This window comes from Neophocaena asiaeorientalis, unplaced genomic scaffold (assembly GCF_003031525.2).
Source record: "Neophocaena asiaeorientalis asiaeorientalis breed wild unplaced genomic scaffold, Neophocaena_asiaeorientalis_V1.1 scaffold155, whole genome shotgun sequence".
NCBI classification, from domain to species: Eukaryota; Metazoa; Chordata; class Mammalia; order Artiodactyla; family Phocoenidae; genus Neophocaena; species Neophocaena asiaeorientalis.
The window spans coordinates 6,767,255-6,786,298 of NW_020173040.1; the positions used below are offsets into that span (position 1 = coordinate 6,767,255).

Genomic DNA, 19,044 nt, shown 5'->3' on the forward strand with positions numbered 1-19,044 from the left:
TGCCCTAAGGGCTTTGGTCTCAAGGGATCCATGAGGTTCTCTCCAGCCTGGCAGTCTATGAAATCCCATCCATTTTGTCCCACTCCCACCCCAGAGGCTTACTCTACCCTCATTTCAAGTTCTGGGTCCCAAGTACTTGGGGAATATCCAATTAGTGTGTGATTTCAAACAGACTAATAATAGTAATACCTAATGACAAACTTGTATTCAACCTAAAGAAAGCCTGCCTTGTTTGTATATACTGTGGTACATTTTGTGCATTTTGTGTTTGTACAGTACTTACCAGTTTAATTTGTTTTTAATTCCAGCATTTGTTTGTTGACTGTTGGATGAAGCTGTCCATCAGAACTTGGAAAAATATTTTTACTAAACCTTCAAAATGCAGTTTTGTGTCAATAGAGGAATACGTGATTCTCTTTAGTGACATTCTAGTTTAAGTAGGAGAAATATTGACCTCTTTAAAGGTAAGGCATCTTACATCAGCAAATATATTTAAGGAAGGAGAAAAAATCTTATATTTCTGTTGAGGCTTTTACAAGATTTCCTGATACAGAGGTGTTCTCTCCCCTTGACAATGTTCCAGTAGGTTATCTATAGACTTGAAAGTAATGAAATTGCCTCTCTCTAAACATTTGCCTCTCAAGTCAAAGTTCTTGAATTCAGATTAACCTCTAGAGCGAAGTCAAATAATTGACATCTACTGCGTCTGAAATCTTTGAAGTCAGAAGCCAATTCCTCAGTCAAAAGCAGGGCCCGGGGAACTCAAAGGGAAGAAGAGTTTGTGAAAGTTTGTGTGTGTGATTGTGGTGTGTGAGGAGGGCAGGGCTGTGGCAGGAAGTGCGGTATCTGTCAGGAGAAGGCATGGGACAGAAAGATGAGAGGATGGAGAAAGCAAAGGGGGATAACAGACGACAGCAGGGACGAGGGGCCAGGAAAGATGTGCAAAGAGTGAAATGTGGCAGGGCCCCAAGGTTGAACAAGAAATTCCACATTCTTGAGTTAGGCAAAGCAAACTTTTTTAAATAAGAAAAATAGGAAGTTCTTCCTTGCCAGTTCCTTGATCCCTGAGTGTAGGGTAGATGGGAAGGACAGAGAGGGGTAGAGGGACCAAAGGCAGGGTGGGCGGGCCCCAGCCTCAAAACTACAGCATCATCAGGGCTCTGGGTTTTGTCTGAAGTGCCATACACTCTTTCCCCATCCAACTCCTATGATCTTCTGGTTTCCTTTTGAATTCGCATGGAGGTCAGACCCATTCAGTCCCTGAGCGCTTCTTAATCCAGGGATCCCGTGCTGCCAGCTTGCCCCCCGGCCACCTATACCCTGACTCTCAGAACCTCTTTCCCTTCTTGTTCAGCCCAGGCATTTTCTCTGAGACACTCCATCTCTGCTCCCGCCCACCCCCATCCCCCACGCCAAGCACCATCCATCAAGAGCTCTCTTTCCATCTTAGAGTGGCAAGAAATAAGGTCCCACAAGCCTTTCACTCACTGGTAAATTTCTGATTCTTCTTGGCACATGACCTTTGAGGATTCTTTGTTGGGCCACAGGACTCATGTCAGAGTAAACCCCTGACAAGAGTTTCCTGCCCCAGACCCCAGGCAGTTCAATCCTCCCTGACGACTTCCTTCATCCTGGAACTGGCCCACTTACTAAGCAAAGAGGACATGGCTGAGTTACTTTAGCAAACAACAGGGGAAGGGGAAAAAAAAAAGATCAGGTCAGTGGGCATGCTGGAATGGATATATTACGAGGCCAATAGACCCACTAGAGGATTATGTTCCACGGGTGGCATGCACCAAGGCCACCAGAAAAGAGCTGGCCAGAGGGGCACCAAAAACACTAAGCAACGCATTGATAGCTCTCTTCTGCAGGCTGGAGCCGGCTATAGGTAAGATACTCACAAAGCTGGGCAGGTTAATAGCAATCTGTATTGACGGGGCCCCAGAACAATAGAGGCAGTGCTTCGCTCCCAGAAGCCAAGAGGGCACAATGACTGCACATCCGAGGAGCACCCATAGGGAGTTGTGGAGTTTGCTTATAGAGCACAGCGTTCTGAGGAGCAAAAGAGACAACCAGCCAACAAGGGGACTGCTTAACATCTGCAATCAGAAGAAGGCATGTACGAATGAGAGTAGGAGGCTGACGGAAATCACCCCACCAGGAAGAATCCACCACGGAAGAGGCGCTGGACAGCCAACTAGACAAAATGACTTGGCCAGTTGGCTTCAGCCAGCCTTTGTCATCAGCTACCCCAGAACTTGCAAAATGAGCCCACAAATGGAGAGATGGAGGCTATGCATGGGCCCAACAGCATGGACTCCCACCACCATGGCCAATCTAGCCACTGCCACCTCTGCATGTCCAACCAGCATCAATAGAGGTCAATACTAGGCCTTGGAAATGGCCCTATTCCTTGAGAACAACAGGCCACAGAGTGGCAAGTTGACTATTTTGAGCCCCTCCATCCTCTCTCTAAGCTTCAGGTCCCATACCCTGTCCCCAGACTGGTCTCTGCCAGACTCAGACAGATCCTATTAAACTACTTGGCTGGTGAGCTCAGCCTTAAGTCTGACTTCGGCAAATTCCTGGCCCTTGCAGTCTTAGCTCCTGAAGTAGTTCTACTGCTATTTGTCTAATATTTACTGCCCCCTCCCTCAACTTTATCCTTTATCTTTACCAGAAAAATACAGATTTCATTCAAGGTAACATGGTGTCCAGCTAAAAATATTTGATTTCCCAACAACAGGAATGGTTCTGGCCAATGAGAGGTAGTCCCTGAATGAAAAGGCAAAGGCGCACCAGGAACACGCTTTTTTATGGTCTTCTTCACCCTTTCACCCCCGTTTTCATGCTGGAACCACAGACAAGAGGCCTGAGGGTGCAGCAGCTGTCTTGTGACCCTGAGGCATTAAACACGTAACCGATGACACAGCAGAAAGCTGGAAAGAGCTGTGATTCCTGGTTGTGTCTCTGAGCCACCAGACAAGGGCTGATCGGCTTACTCTGGGGCTCCCTGTATGTAAATCCACTCAAATTCTGCTTAAGCCACTATAGGAAGTGTTACAGATTGAATTTCAACATATGAAAAAAAAACATACGCTGTGGTCCTAGCCCCCAGGACCTCAGAATGTGACCTTCTCTAGAGATAGGGTCCTTAACAGAAATAATCAAGTAAAAATGAGGTCATTAAGGTAGGCCCTAATCCAATATGACGGGTGTCCTTATTAAACGAGGAGATTTGAAAATAGAGACAGATACAGAGAGGGAAGATGATGTGACGAGATCATATAAAATGACCATCTACAAATCAAAGTAGCCAAAAAGAGATCCTTTCCTCAGAGCCCTCAGAAGAAACCAACCCCGCTGACACCTTGCTTTCTGCTTCTCACCTCCAGAACTGTAAGACAACCACCAGAGAGATTCTCAGAGCTCTTAGCAAAAGCCAGGAATCGAGTTCCCACCACTCACAGAGGGCCCATCACTTTCTGAAAGGCATCAACTTGTGTACAGACTGCCTGTGGCCACAAGGTCCTATCACAGACTTGATTCAATAAGATAGGGCCACACAATGACTTGTTTTTGTATTCTGACTGTGCTGGGCTCTAAAACCTGCCTATTTCTCTATTTTGAGAAGTTTTTAAGTCTGACTGATTCATTTTGGACATCAATTTGGATGCAGGAGTATCAGTATTCTGACCATGAAAGAAGGATTAATTGGGCTGCCCTGGAAGGGACTTCATTCTAGTTTCCAAATTTGATATATGGCCTCATTCCACCCAAAACGTGGAGACCTGGAGTGTGCTTCACTCTTTTGTAGTGAGCTACTTGGCAGCCCCAAATTTACGAAGCAAAGGGCAAGATATTGAGGCAGTATGTTCAACATCCCACCCCTGCTATGATTTCCTCTGCCCCAAACGTCTTATAAATGCTTGAGTGAAATGTGAGGCATTCTTTCTCCCTAAATGGGAAATACAGACTGGAGGTTTTCATTCATTTTGATCTCTTCTTTGCAGTGGAATTGCTGGAATCTAGCTGGTACTTAGTTCTAAATATATATGAATGAAGACTGAGCTCTTGAGATTAAACTTTTATGACAATAACACATTGATGTACATGCTCATAAAAACAGAAGATTTGAAACACTGCTACTAATAATAAATGGATCATAAAATCTTCCTAGTAACAAATGTTTGTCTTGGATATTTAATTAACACAAGCTGATCCAGCGTAAGATACATTGTTTAGCAAATTCTAATGGTTACTACTAAAAGAGTGCATTTCTTTATTTCGGTGTGTCACTTAAATATAGTTAGTGATTTTTTTTCTTCTCAGAGCAATCATTTAGTGAGTCTGGGGGTCAAATATATTCCCATGATGTGCCTTACGGCTTACTATGCTATCGTATATGTAGTATTGTATGTAAACCTGCTTACAGGTTACACTGTGAGTTCTTATAATAAAGTGCCTCAGACAGAGGCCAAGTTTTAGAAGCTACATTTCTATATTTCTTAAACATCTTCAACCTTTATGTAATAAGTGCTCAGAAACACAAGATTCTTCTAAAAACACTGTTATTCACTGCAGTAAATCCAAAGTCGATGACAAATGTTTAACCTTAACTGTTGTAGAATTTCTAAACAATTTCAAAAAAGATTAAATAAATGAATCTTCTGAAATGTAATTATCCCTATAAGCAGAAATTTTGTCCCTGTCATCTATTAGTATCAATATGTGTATAAAGCAACAATGGAGATTTTCAGATAATTTCTGAAAATTGTATATTCATTGGTTAAAACAATTATGTAAAAACCACACCCATGAGAAGGCTGGGAAAAATTCTTAAGCTACACCCGCACACACACACACACCATTTTGAAATAAGCAAGCGCACTGAGGCTCTCTCTTGATAGTCACTTCTTTATATGTCTGTCATGTCTTTGCTTCTAAATGCATCGTTTGCCTAAGGATATGGAAATAGACTTTTTAATAGACATAATCAAGATAAACCTAGCACAAATTGTTTCAAGTTGTATAGAAACCCTGGTCCGCAATCCTCCTACTGAAGAGCAGTTCTTTTCTTCTTTGAAGTCATCCTCAACAGATAGAACCCCTCCCCAGGTCCTCACCTGATTCTCAGGTGAGCCTGTGGGTAGAGGTGAGGAAGGTTTGCTTTCTTAACGTGGTCAGAATATTACTAGGTATAAAAGTTTCTTTTCCCCAGATGACCTTTTTTCCTATCCACCTTCCCCTGGTGGGAAAGAAGTCTGTGATAAACAGGAATATAAAAAGAGGGCTCTGACTTCAAATAGTCAAATTCATAGGGACAGAAAGTAGAACAGTGGTTGCCAGGACCTGGGGGAAGGGAGGTAATGGGGAGTTATTTATTGTTTCCTGGATATAGAGTTTCAGTTTGAGATGATGTAAAGGTTCTGGAGATATATGATGGTGGTGGCTGCACAGCAAGGTGAATGTACTTAATGCCACTGAATTGTACACTCGTGTGTGTGTGTGTGTGTGTGTGTGTGTGTGTGCGCACAATGGAGTATTAGCCATAAAAAAGAATAAAATTTTGCAATTTGCAGCAACATAGATGGACTGGAGGGTATTATGCGTAGAGAAATAAGTCAGACAGAGAAAGACAAGTATGTTATCACTTATATTTGGAATCTAGAAAAAATAAAAGCAAATGAATATGTATACAGAAGCAGAAACAGAATCACAGATACAGAGAACAAACTAGTGTTTACCAGTGGGGGAGGGGTGGGGAGAGGCAAGATAGGGGGAGGGGATTAAGAAGTACAAATTACTATGTATAAAATAAATAAGCTGCAAAGATATATTGTACCTTTTAAAAGTCAGATTCTTAGGTTCTAACCCAGACCTATTGCACCAAGTTTTCAGTGGAAACAAAAACCAGGAATCTGTATTTTACATGTTCCGCCAGGTGATTCTTACACACAGTAAACTTTGAGAACCACTGTATCAGGTAAATATAAGCCCAAGGCAGTAAGCTTCAACTCCCAGATGATGAAGTTAATTTTCTCTACTTTTAGATTATGATCTGAAGAATAAGGTTAAGGCAGTAGTTCTCCAGCAGGGGTGATATTTCCCCCAGTGATATTGGGCAGTGTTTGGACATATTTTGGGTTGTCACATTTAGGAATATGCTACTGGTATCTAGTGGGTATAGGCTAGGGCTGCTACAAAAAAAGTGGTTAAAATGGTAAGTTTGTGTTAAGTATATTTTAACCACAGTTTATTTTTTAAGTTAAACAAAAAAAGAAGGGCATGTTAGTCAAATAACATCTAGACATTGTACTAGGAGAAGCTGTCAATATTAGAAAGATTTGTCTTGTAGATGCTCCTCTCTGTTGACACAGAAAGGCTTACACTCTCTCCCACAGTACGCGGTCTCAATATGCCTCCTGCCACGGGGGTAGGGGGTAGGGTGTTAGAACTTTGAAGACTTTGCGCCCACTCTCTAGGATGGAGTTGGGAACTTCATAGGAGGACCATATAGAGAATACCAAGAGGATCGTGGCAGTGAAGGAAGAGCGAGGAAGATAAGAAAGTGGAGGGGAAACTGCACACCCATCAGAGGTAGCCTTTGTATGAATTGGAAGGAGATTCCCTGAGAAAAGTCCAGAAATACTCCACCATACGTGCACCCCCATGTTCACTGCAGTGCTAGTCACAACAACCAAGATGTGAAACGACCCGGGTGTCCGTCAACAGGTGAGCAGATTTTAAAATGTGGTATATATTTTATTTTATTATTATTATTTTTGCCGTACGCGGGGCCTCTCACTGTTGTGGCCTCTCCCGTTGCGGAGCACAGGCTCCGGACGCGCAGGCTCAGCGGCGGCGGCTCACGGGCCCAGCCGCTCCGCGGCATGTGGGATCTTCCCGGACCGGGGCACGAACCTACGTCCCCCGCATCGGCAGGCGGACTCTCAATGACTGCGCCACCAGGGAAGCCCTGTGATATATATTTTAAAATGTGGTATTTTAAAATGGAACACCATTCAGCCTGAAAAATAAGAAGGAAATCCTGCCATCTGGGACAACATGGATGGGCCTAGAGGACATTATGCTAAATGAAAAAAGCCAGTCACAGAAGGACGAATACGTCATGATCTCACATATATGTGCAGTCTGAAATAGTCAAACTCATAGAAGCAGAGAGGAGGACAAAGATTATCAGGGACTGGGGGCAAGGGGGAGGGGGACGTAGTGGTCAAAGGGTATAAAATTTCAGTTATGTAAGATAAATAACTTTTGGAGTTGAGGGGGGCAGGAAGAAACTTTGGGAAGTGATGGGTATGTCTATGGCCTTAAGGGTGATGATTTCCCAGGTGTCTACTGATCCCCAAACTCATTGAATTAAATACACTAAATTTGTACATAAACATGTATGGGAATGCATACATTAAATGTGTACAGCTTTTTATGTCAATCATGCCTCAATAAAGTGGTTTCTTAAAAAGGGCTCCGCAGCCTTTTCTGGATTTCCAATCTGCTTATGGTTTCTAATCCACTCTCCACTGCTCTCCAACAAGTCCCCTTAGGGATTTGGAAAAAGACCTGGACCCTACAGACAACTTCTTCAGCTGGCCCAAAGCCAATCTTCATGACAGAGCCTCTGCTTGGAAAGCGGGTCCAATCCTCACCGACCTCCACACCCAGCCACTCACCAAAGCTGGCCACACACCTGGCAGCAAGTGTGATGCCACCCTCATGGTTTGTGTCAGGACTCACTCCAGCATGGGCCAGTGTGATTAGGCCACCAAGAAGGTGAATGCTTCCCAAGGCCACGCGAATGGAAGGAGGTGTCCCTGCTCTGCTCCTATCTGTCCACACCTAGAGTACAATTGTCCAGTCGTGAGCTACCGGAGCTTAAGGTAAACGGGCCCAAAGCGCATCATTTACAGAAAAGTTAAAGCCCCTGAGCTACGTAGCATGGAAACGAGAAAATTCGAGGTCTCACGGTCAGTGCCTTCAAATCACTGACGAGTTGTCAGGTAAAAGAATAACGTGGGGCTTCCCTGGTGGCGCAGTGGTTGAGAGTCCGCCTGCCGATGCAGGGGATGTGGGTTCGTGTCCCGGTCCGGGAAGATCCCACATGCTGCGGAGCAGCTGGGCCTGTGAGCCATGGCCGCTGAGCCTGTGCATCCGGAGCCTGTGCTCCGCAACGGGAGAGGCCACAACAGTGAGAGGCCTGCGTACCGCAAAAAAAAAAAGAATAACGTGACTTGATCCATAAAATGAAATCTGCCCGGTGGAGTTTCAGCTTTCGACTCCGGGCAAGGACCAGCTTTCTCACAGTTAGACCTGCCCAAAGGCACAAGAGTGATGATTTTCCAGACAGAGAATGACAAATACTGTATGATTTCACTTGTATGTGGTATCTAAAGAAAATAAATAAATAAAGGTAACAAAACAGAAAGAGTCATAGATTCAGAGAACAAACAGATAGTTGCCAGAGGGGAAGCGCATGGGGGGAGGAGAGAAATAGGTGAGGTATAAACTTTCAGTTAGAAAATAAGTGAGTCACAAGTACGAAATGTAGAGTATGGGGAATATAGTCATTAATTGTGTCATTTCTTTGGACGGTGATAGATGACAATTAGATTTATCATTTTGAAACGTATAGAAATATTGAAACACTCCGTTGTACACCAGGAACTAATATAGTACTGTAGGTCAATTATACTCCAAAAAACAAGCAAACAAACTCATAGAAAAAGAGATCATACCTATGATCCCAGACGAGGGGGGTGAGAGCGAGTGGAAATTGGGTGAAAGCAGTCAAAAGGTACCAACTTCCAGTTATAAAATAAATAAATACTAAGGATGTAATGTACAACATGATAAAGATAAGTAACACTGCTGTACACTATATACAAAAGTTGTTAAGAGCATAAGTCCTAAGAATTCGCATAACCAGGAAAATATATTTTTTTCTGTTTCTTTAAGGTTGTATCTCTATGAAATGATGGACGTTCACTAAACTTGTTGTGGTCATCATTTCATGATGTATGGAAGTCAAATCATTATGCCATACGCCTTAAATTTATACAGTGCTGTCGGTCAGTTACATCTCAATAAAACTGAGATATAAAAAGAGTGATGACTTCCCAAGCTCTTCAAGGAAACGGTGGTTCCAGCATTGGTGGAGGTGCTGTTTGAACTAGATTCTATTTAAACTCCCTTCTTGTGCTAAGATTCGCTAAGCCACGAAGCACCTCATTTCATTCCCCTCCTTCCTAATCCAACTGCTATCTCCTGGGTCCAGGCCCTCACCATCTCATCTTGGGTCACTGACAATTTTGCGGGGAATCAATCCTGCCTACCACCAGCAACATCCTCTTCCTAAAATATCACATTCCTTCGGGTGCTTCTCTGTTCCAAGGCCCATTCCCAACCCCGTCAAGTGTTCATGATTCTTTCTACCTTTCAAATTTTTGATAATGTTCCTCCACCCCAGTGAGGTCATAAACTTTGCTCCAGGTAGACCTTTCTTTTCTCTATTTTACCAGGCTTCCACTTGGATCTTTACTAAAAAGAAAAAAAAAAAATCAACACATTTTCTAGGCAGAGGGAATGGTTCAGGCGAAGGCATAAATATGTAGAAACACAAGATATATTCAGGAAACATAAGCAAAAGCGTTTGCTCTAAACTCCCATGGTCTAAACTTCCATGACACTCCATTTAGTCATCACCTCAAACATCCTCGTTCCTCTCTTTTTAATAACGGTGTTCTAGCCACTGACACTTAAATCCCCAGGTCTCCCCGTCCATCCTCACTCTCCAGAGATGCCCTCTGCCACCTCACAGTGTCAATTCTGTTAGGTTGAACCGCATGAAATTGTGATTAATGTAGATCACAATGGTCCAATATCAGCAATTTCACATGATTCAACCTAATACTTGTTCAAGGCCCTCACAACTCTCTCCTCTTCTCTCATCATCCCAGATGCTCCGTGACCTAGTGCCTCACCATCTACCTCCTGGATCATGGCCATGGCTCCTCACCAGGCTCCCCACTCCAGCCTGTCCTGGCCTTTTCCCAGCCCATCTGGCTCACTACACAAACAGTGTTCCCTGATGCCTGCAAGACACACCCCAAAACCCCCAGTTGAGCTTTCCAGGCTCTCTACAACCTAATCTGACCTGCTTTTGCAATCTTACCCTCTACTCTTCTGTTCACCTGGAACCGTCAGTGGAAGGGGCCTTACGCCCACCATGTCCAGTGATTCCCAAACCTGGCTGCACATCAGAATCTCAGGGGGACCTTTACTTCGTCAGCCTGTTAATCAGTCAATCAGTCTAGCCTTACATTCATTTACACACGGCTTTACCATGCCTAGCACTTTAAAAAATTGTTCTAATGCATAGACTTTAATTCTAGAGAATTTCTAGGTTCACACCAACATTCAGGAAAGTACAGAGTTCCCACCTCTCCCCCGATGCCCCCACCCACCCTGCCACACACACAGCCTCGTCCACCATCAGTGTGGTACATTTGTTCCAATCAATGAACCAACATTGATGCACCATTATCAACTATAGAAAATATTTTGAATAGGTAACGTACAAAATTTCTTTAAAGATCCAAACACCACAAAAGGATATACAATGACAAGTAGGTCTCTCTCCAGCCCCTGACCCCTGACCCCCAGTCTCCCTCCCCAGAGGTCCATTCCATGCATATACAATTATACTTGTAGGTAAGTCTCCATATACAATCTTAATACAAGTGTAGCATACTGTAGGTACTCTAATGTACCTTAACGTTTTCCTCTTAAGAATGCATATTGTTCAATATCGACACAAATCAATCTGCTTAACTCTTTTGAACAGCACTCCGCAGAGTTGTCTAAAGTCTAGTATTTATATCTTTAACTAACCATCCCCTATTGAAGCAATAGAGGGAGCTTTTTAAACTGCGATTTCCAGGCCTCATCCCAAATGTACTGAATAAGAATTCCAAAAGGTGGACCCAGGAAGTTCTATTTCATATACATTTTCCAGGTTACTCTCATGTAGGCATCTCAAGGGACTAATATGCCAAGAAAATTGGAGATGGAAGATGTATAGTGAATTCCCCGAAGTCTCAGAGCAAAGGCAGAGTTAACAGAACAACAGCGGTGCTCCCTGAATAGGAAGAGTGGATGAATGAACAGATCTGGGAGGTACACCATAAAAGTGTGGCTGTGATAAGTAACCCCAAATATCATAGTCCTTTTTATCAAGAGATTTTAAGTGATCATTTTCTTGCTGTACAGTTCACTGATGGTGAAGTGCCTTCTGAGTCATCGGAGGAATATTAAGGTGAGGTCATCATGGTTTTTAATGAGAAGCGTGTTTTACTGGCCTCTAAGTCCATGGGTGGTAGGTTTGGATATTTTCAGTAAGCAGTCTATTAAATTTACTCATAACTCATTGGAGTCACTTTGGGCTGTTCTGTAAAAGCAGGAGTCTTCTGTATGTCTGCACAGGGCATGTTTAAAAGGAACTAGGTTTCCAGAGATCTCTAGTCTCCACTTCACCAAAGACTGCCTGTTGGGCAACGCATTTAAGCTCAGTTTCTTGGGCTGTAAAATGAGGATAAAAATGATAGCCATATTATTCACTACTTCACGGGGTGTCTGTGAGATGATTCATATGAAAGTATTTTGAAAAGTGTAGTGTCTCCTACACAAGATAAAATAATAGCATTGAATTAAAGATATGATGTCCATCAAAATGTTCAGACGTAGATCTGGCCCAGACAAAATCGACAAACACCCCTCATGATTCCGATTCTAAATTTTAAAAATTATTTTTGACCTATGAAAGTAATATAATCACATAGTAAAAAAAAACCCAAAGGTCATGAGGATATTAAGTGAAAAAATAATAATAGCAAACATAAGGACAGATAGACAGAGATAGAGAGCACATACCATAAGCCATGCATTATCCTAAATGCTCCTCAGAGCAACCCTTTGAGGTATGTTACTGTTATTATCCCCATTTCATAGATGATAAAAGTGAGGCACAGAGAAGTTTAGTAACTTTCCCAAGATACACAGCTAGGAAATGGCAGAAACAGTTTTCTGTTATCACCCCCAAATACCAGCCTTATTCTCCAAGGATGACCACCGTTTTAACAGTTAATTACATAACTGTATTCATTTTCTATTTGTGCATAACAAATTGCCCTAAAGCTTAGAGGCTTAACGCAACAAACATTTATTATTTCACTGTTTCTGTGGGTCTGGAATCAGGGTTTGGCTTAGCCGGGTATTTCTGACTCAATGTCTCTTAGGAGGCAGTCAAGATGTTGGCCAGGGCTACAGTCTCATCTGAAGATTCAACTTGGAGAGGGTGTGCATTGCAGAGGGTCTGTATTGGAGAGGGTCTGTATTGCAGAGGGTCTGTATTGGAGAGGGTCTGTATTGGAGAGGGTCTGTATTGCAGAGGGTCTGTATTGGAGAGGGTCTGTATCTCTCCCCAAGTTGCCTTGCCCCGCATAAAGCTTCAAGGACAATTACTACCAGCATCACCCTGGCCAGCAGGCTCAAAACCTCCTTGAGATGGAGTAAATTTGTTCATATTTCTTGGAAAGATAAGGCTTAAGAGATAAAAGCTCTGGATCTCTTAGTGCCTGATAGTCACTGACAATAATAGAGCTTTTCCCAAGAGCCAATGTTGGTAGGACTACATTTTGAGTGTGTTTTACTACAAATACGCACAGCAAAATCTCAATGGTTTCTCCCTTACGGTTGTAGAAAGGATCACAGGAGACAATCGAAAAGAAAGCGCTTTGAACATTCCATGCAAACATTATTATTGATTGAGTGCAATCTACCACTCTTTGGTGAAGAAAAATGATTTCCTTAATTTTGACCTCCCGTACTCACACATCAGCCTTGGCTTCCCCTGCAATATTCCTGATACCACTAGAGCTACCCTGGGTAGTGGGCAATCCCAGAGCACCACCGAGGGTCAACCTCTGTGCATTTAAATGTCAGAACAATATAACCAATTTCAAGGCGGTGAAAAGACAGCAGGGAAGATCCATTTTCTTTGTCTACATCAGGGTTTCTCACCCTGGGCTGGATGATTCTTTGTTGTGGTTTTAGCAGCATCCCTGGCTGTTACCCACTAGATGCCAGTAGCACTACCCCATGTTGTCATAGCCCAAAATGTCTCCAGAGATTGTCAAGTCAGGGGTGAGGGGGTTTGCAAAATCACCCCCAGTTGAGAACCAGTAGTCCACATAAAGAAAGGAAACATGGACCAATAATTCGGGGCAGAGATGTCTGTTAGCTGGTATTCTGTTGCTGCAGAAAGACGGATTTCAGTTGGGTAGCAGAAAGTAGAAAGGGAAACTGCTAGTAGTTGCAGGGCATAAAAGTGGTACCTCTCATCTCTCCAGCTGGAGAACCTCCACAGCAAGTGACCACCTCCACAGTTGTCATTTGTGGGACCTGGGGGATGGGACAAAAAGCCTGCCTTGGATCAAAAGTTAATGCCATCTAATGCCACTAGCATGTGTCCATATCCTCCGCTGGTGACAAGGGCCTGCCCTGCAGAGGAAACCAATAGTGAAAAGCTCTCTCTCCTCTCAAGAATCCTGGTTTTTATTAATATATTCCAAAACGTCATGTCAACAAAGGGGACCTCTCACCGCAAAGAAATACAAGCCATCCAAGGGCGTGTCAGTAGCCTCGAAACCTGATTTTTTTTTTCTCATGTTCTAAAGCAGCATATGGACCGCAAAAAAATCTCAGTGAGTAAGAGCCCATGTGAAATTCAACCAATCAAGGCTTCGATTTTTCCTCACCTTCTCTGGAATCATTCTGCTAAAGCAGCAAAGCAAAGCTGCATCACTAAAGAAATCAGCGCAAAAAGACTCTTGGTTCTGTTCTAGGCACTTCGGAACAGCTGAAAGAAAGCGGGGATTGGACTGTAATATTGCTCCTTGCCAGGCCTCAACTAACCTCCAGTCCTTGAGGGAGCAAAGAAGGGGGTAAACACTGCCTGGGAACTTTCCAGAGTTGAAGATGATGCCAGAAATTTCCCAAGCAGGGCCACTCCTTTCTCTCCTCCCACCCCAAAGGCCTGTCTCCTGCCTTTGCAGAGAGTCATTCAAACCAAACAAATCAGGAGCTCTGACGTAGGCAGTGACTAAATTTCCGGACAAATAAAAATGAATACAAAGGGGAAAAGAGGAACAGCCAATATATGTTACAGCCTACTCTTTGAACTCACCTGCTAAATGTTACCCATCAGCAGAGGTTAAAATAAAAGGCTGCCCACATTCCAGGCAGACACCGTTCTCCAGGGGCAGCTCAGCTCAGCCTGGAAGTCGTTGGCAATCCAGCGGTATGGTCTGGTCATTCCTAAATACTCTCTAGAAGGCAGAGTTCCTGTCAAGTGAAAGCATGCAGGCTCCATCCCTTGACAAAGCCCCACAGCCAGGGAGCAGGTGTAGCCTGCCAAAAACAAACAAAAACTTCTCCCAAACAACAACAGACAGTTAACACCTGCAGCCTGTCAACACCAGTTAGCCTGCCTGACGAGCAGAAGCTTATTAGGACCAGTGCTCAAATCTAGCCCAGTCCTCTACAAGCAGAAACTGGCATCTCTGGGCTTCCCCCAAGGAAGTGACCTTCAGTGGAAACTCACCACAGCAAGCACAGCCCTCAGGCTCCTTAAACTCTTGAGGGCCCTGCTGGGTGGGATTATGACCTTCCTAGGCCCTAGGCGCTTCTGCTCCCTCCTCCATAATAATATTATTCAAATTTATTTTTGATATAACTTTCAATACTTTGATACCTTGTTTTCTTAATGTGCTAGGTAAAATTGAATAGGTTTTGGTGGGCCTGAAAATTAAGACATTGTCTTTGAATATTTTCATTCCCTTTGCTTTATTTTCTTCTAATTTTAAGAGAAATTAAACCTTTTCCTGGGACCCTAAAAGAATCACAGATCCTAGGCACTGTGCCCACAAATGTCTAATGAGGAAGCTCTGATTCGGCAGATAACTTGCAATTAAAAAAAAAAAATACTGTTACCCACGGCCTAACCATCCAACCAAACACAACCTCGGCCTCTTTTGAAAGTCCACTCTATTGATAAAATACTGACATAATACGCCTGGAAGTTGCATCTTTCAATTTGTCACTTCAGAGTGATTCCTTATAAAGGTAGACTCCGAGAAGCTTAAAAAAAAAAAAAAAAATCAAGTTACCACACAAGATAGATTTTCTTCAATATTTTATTTATATAGAAATACTTAAAAAATGAAGTAGCACCATTACTTAAGTTTTACCTTTATTATGTAGAACTTTAAATGTCAGAAAAATAAAACTCTTGATACAATTTCAAATCTTGTCTCAGCAAATATAATATTAGTATTTGACCATGAGGTTAAAGGCCCTTTATCATAAAATAAAATATACTTTGTTTTTTTTAAACTTTGCTCAGTAAAGTACATTTAAGCTCAAGTAACATCACCTACATATACATAAACAAGTGGTAAACAAATGTATTAAAATAGAAATACTAAAACTATAGTGGTGCAACAGAATTTTTGTAACTTGCACTGAATTCTATTTATACAAATGTTAGAAAGCATCAACAGTTCCTTTTGACATGTTTATACATTTCCGTTTTTTGTAATAATATAGAATAAAATATGCTTTATATCACTGAATAGAAAATATGCTGGGTGAAGCAGATCTAGAAGATTTGTCTGAACCTATAAAATCTCCATCCCAACAGAATACTGTTCAAAACATTACACATTTTATGGTTTGTAATTCCGTCACAATTGTGTGATTATTAAAATAATACAGTGTTCTTTGCCATAAGGCCATACTAAAATAAAAAGATTTAACCCAGCTACAAAAAAGTTCACTGAACTTAAATTAAAATACTTGTAAACATCTTTGCAATATGAAATATAATTTTTCAAGTCAAAAAAGAATAAAATACTTCAATCTGTATAATGCAATTTCTCTTTAAAACTTTTAAACGTTTTTTAATATATAAGAGATATGTTACAGTTTCTTTAACTTTAATAAAGCTGCAGTATCCTGGTTTCACAGGAACTCCTGGCCCTTCCACGAACATTCAAAAAGGATCCACTGTGTTCTATAATAAGCATCGTAGGAACCCAGCCACAAAGGGGAACACACTAAAACAGTCCACACATCCCATAGCACTATTATTACCATCTTCATCATAATAATTATTGTTCATTTTTTCCTACTTTAAGAAAATGGAAAACTTGTGGGGTTTTCTTCTTTTGGAAGCTTCCTATTAAGTACAGTGTAAAAACTATCATTACTAGAATGTCGCCGTTCCTATTATTTATAGAGCATGCATTTAAGGTGGTTCGGAGGTTTCCCAGGCTACAGTACTCTTGACGCAGATATCCTGGCAAGTTCCTTTGTTTAAAAATTGAAATTTAAAAAATGAGCGGATACTACAGCTTTCCAAGCTCCTCTTCGGATCTCAGAGTGTGAGCAGGGAGGCGGGGAGGAGAAGGTGGGGCACCAAGTAGGCAAAGAGGCGCTGGGGAGTGAGGATGGAGGGAAGCGGGTTCTCCATCCCCCGCGTGGTGCGCGCCGCCTTCAAGAAAAGATGCGGATGGCCTGAGTGACCGCGGTGTGGCAGACCGGGCATTCAGGCTCACTCTTCTCACAGATGCGGTTGGCGCACTCCATGCAAAAGAGGTTGTGGCCGCAGGGCACCAGTGCGGCGATTACTTCGCTCTCAAAGCACACGGAGCAGTCACGGCTGCCCTTACGCCGCAACCCAGAGGAGGAGGATGAAGAGCTGGACGAGGAGCTGGACGAGGACGAGGAGCCGGATGTGTCCGACGGCTGCAGGCCCGGCAGCTGCGCCCCAAGGCCGTTGGCATAGGCGGCGTAGGCCAGGCCCCCTCCGCCCGGGTCGCTGCGCACCCGGCGAGCCAGGTGGTGCTCGCCCGCCCCCGGAGCCATGTGCAAGGGCGGGGACAAACGGGGGCAGCTGGTGCCCGGGTGCAGCCGGCGGTGCACCAGCAGCCCCAGGTTGGCGTTGGAGGGCGCGCTGGCGCCGCCCCCGGGAAAGACCACAGAGGAAGACGAAGCAGACGAAGATGCAGAGGAAGAGCAGGAAGAAGACACGGGAGCTGCAGGTCCGCCTCCCGGGGACCTCTCAAACTGGGCCCAGAGAAGTGGAGCCCCAGGCGGTGGGGCGGGAGCCGGGTCGAAGGTGGGCTGTAGCTCAGGACAGCCGTCAGGGGAAGGCACAGAAGCCTCCCCCGCCGTGTAGGTGTATCCATTGCCATTGTTGTTGTTTCCATTGTGAGCAAAGCTGAGCGCGGGGCTGGGGGGACTATAGTCCGCCAGGCGCGGGGTGGCAGCTGCACTGCCGCTGGTCCCCCCGCCGAAGTAAGAGTCTGTGGAGGCGCTGCCAAGCGAGCTGGAGCTGTCGTTGCGATAACTAGAGAAGGGCTTGCGGCCCGGAGTGGGCGTAATGCTGGGGGTGGGCTTGCTCCACAGGCTGCCTGGGCCGGACCCGCCGGACCCATGATGCAGATCAAAGCCCACATCAGTGCCATTGGCGTGGAAGTCGTTCTCATCTGTGAGCTCAATGATGCCGCCAGTGCGCAGGGCGATGTGCGCCTCGATCTCCTCGCGAGCTCGGTCCACGTTCTCAGGCATGCCGGTCACCTCGAACACCGGCTCCTTGTCGCGGCTGGGCGTCACGATGTACGTGTGCGTCTGCTGCTGGATGCGCTTGATCGTGGCGCCCTTGGGCCCCACCACGAGCCCCACTACGCGGTAGGGCACCCGCACCTGGATGGTGGTCTGCCCCGGCAGGTTAGGCGGCCCGGGCACTGCGCCGTTGAGCGCCGTGTTCTTATTCCGCGAGGCGCGGATCATGGAGAAGTGCTCGGCGGCAGAGATGATCTCCCTCCGAGCCATGGCCACATCCTCCTTCCTGCCCGTCACAACAAAGACAGGCTCCTCCCCACGAACTGGGGTCTTGATATAAGTGTTGGTCTTCGCCCGCAGTGCTTTGATTTTACAACCTGGGAGCCAGAGTGCAGGGGAGGGAGTGGGAGAGAGAGATAGACACGCCCATTACCCCGGGGTAACCGCGGGGACCTGGGACTGCCCGCGTACGGGGCAGCGGGAAGGCAGAACGCGCGATGGGCGGAAAGGGGGCGGCTCCCTCACAGACCCCGGGCCGCTCCACGGGCTGGAAAGCGGGTTCCACCCGCGAGGCGCTCGAGGAACAGTCCGTTGGCTGCCCAGCCCTCCCCCAGTGACTGCGGTCGTCCCGAGTCAAACGCGAGAATCCCAGAAAAAGTCTGCTGGGGAGATGCCGCTGGTATCCAGCGGGACGCGCCGCCGTCCGCCCTGAAGACGAGGCAAAGGGTTCGGGGAAGGCGACCGAAGGCCGAGATCCTCCAGCGCGGGGGGTACTGGTGGGAATGGGGGGCAGTCCCGGGACCCATTGTTCCTCCTCTGGGCTCCATTCCGCTTTGCAGAAATCCAGAATCCTCCTCCCATCCGATGCTCACTCCTCCTCCTCCCCCCTCCCAAAGGACCGATCAAAGGCCCCCTCCCCCAAGCATCTTATATTTAAATTCTATTTCCCGGGTGGGCTGGGTGGGGGGCGCTAGGGGAGAAGGCAGTGATTTTCGCAGGAGAAAGTGCATCCCGCCGTGGCCGCGGCGCGGCTCTGGGAGACAGACTGCCTGCACTTTCTTTGTCTGGGGCGCCGGCCCTTCGCGCGGCTCTTCGTCCCTCCCCAAGGCTCCCGGGCGCCGCGGATCTCGATTCCTCTCCCGCCTTCCCCGCGGGGCGGTGGCCCGAAACCCTCTCACCTCCAGCTGCCCATCCCTGACGGACCCACCTTGCCGCCCCACGATCTCGGCGACATGCTCGGAACTGGGCACCGGCACGCACTCGGTCATGTTCACGCTCTTCTTCCTCGGCTCGCTGTCGTACAGAGACGCGCCCTCGTCACTGTCCAGCCCCAGCAGGGAG

The 19,044-nt window shown here is 45.4% G+C and overlaps 1 protein-coding gene across 1 annotated transcript; it reads right to left on the reverse strand.

The window, feature by feature from the left end:
• Positions 1-16,109: 16,109 nt before the first annotated feature.
• Positions 16,110-19,043, reverse strand: MEX3B (mex-3 RNA binding family member B; the record flags this gene model as incomplete). Its single annotated transcript, XM_024742737.1, has 2 exons — positions 16,110-18,080; positions 18,911-19,043. Coding segments are annotated over 2 exons (1,581 nt in total), but the record flags the coding sequence as incomplete, so codon positions are not given.
• Between the last annotated feature and the right edge of the window lies 1 nt (position 19,044).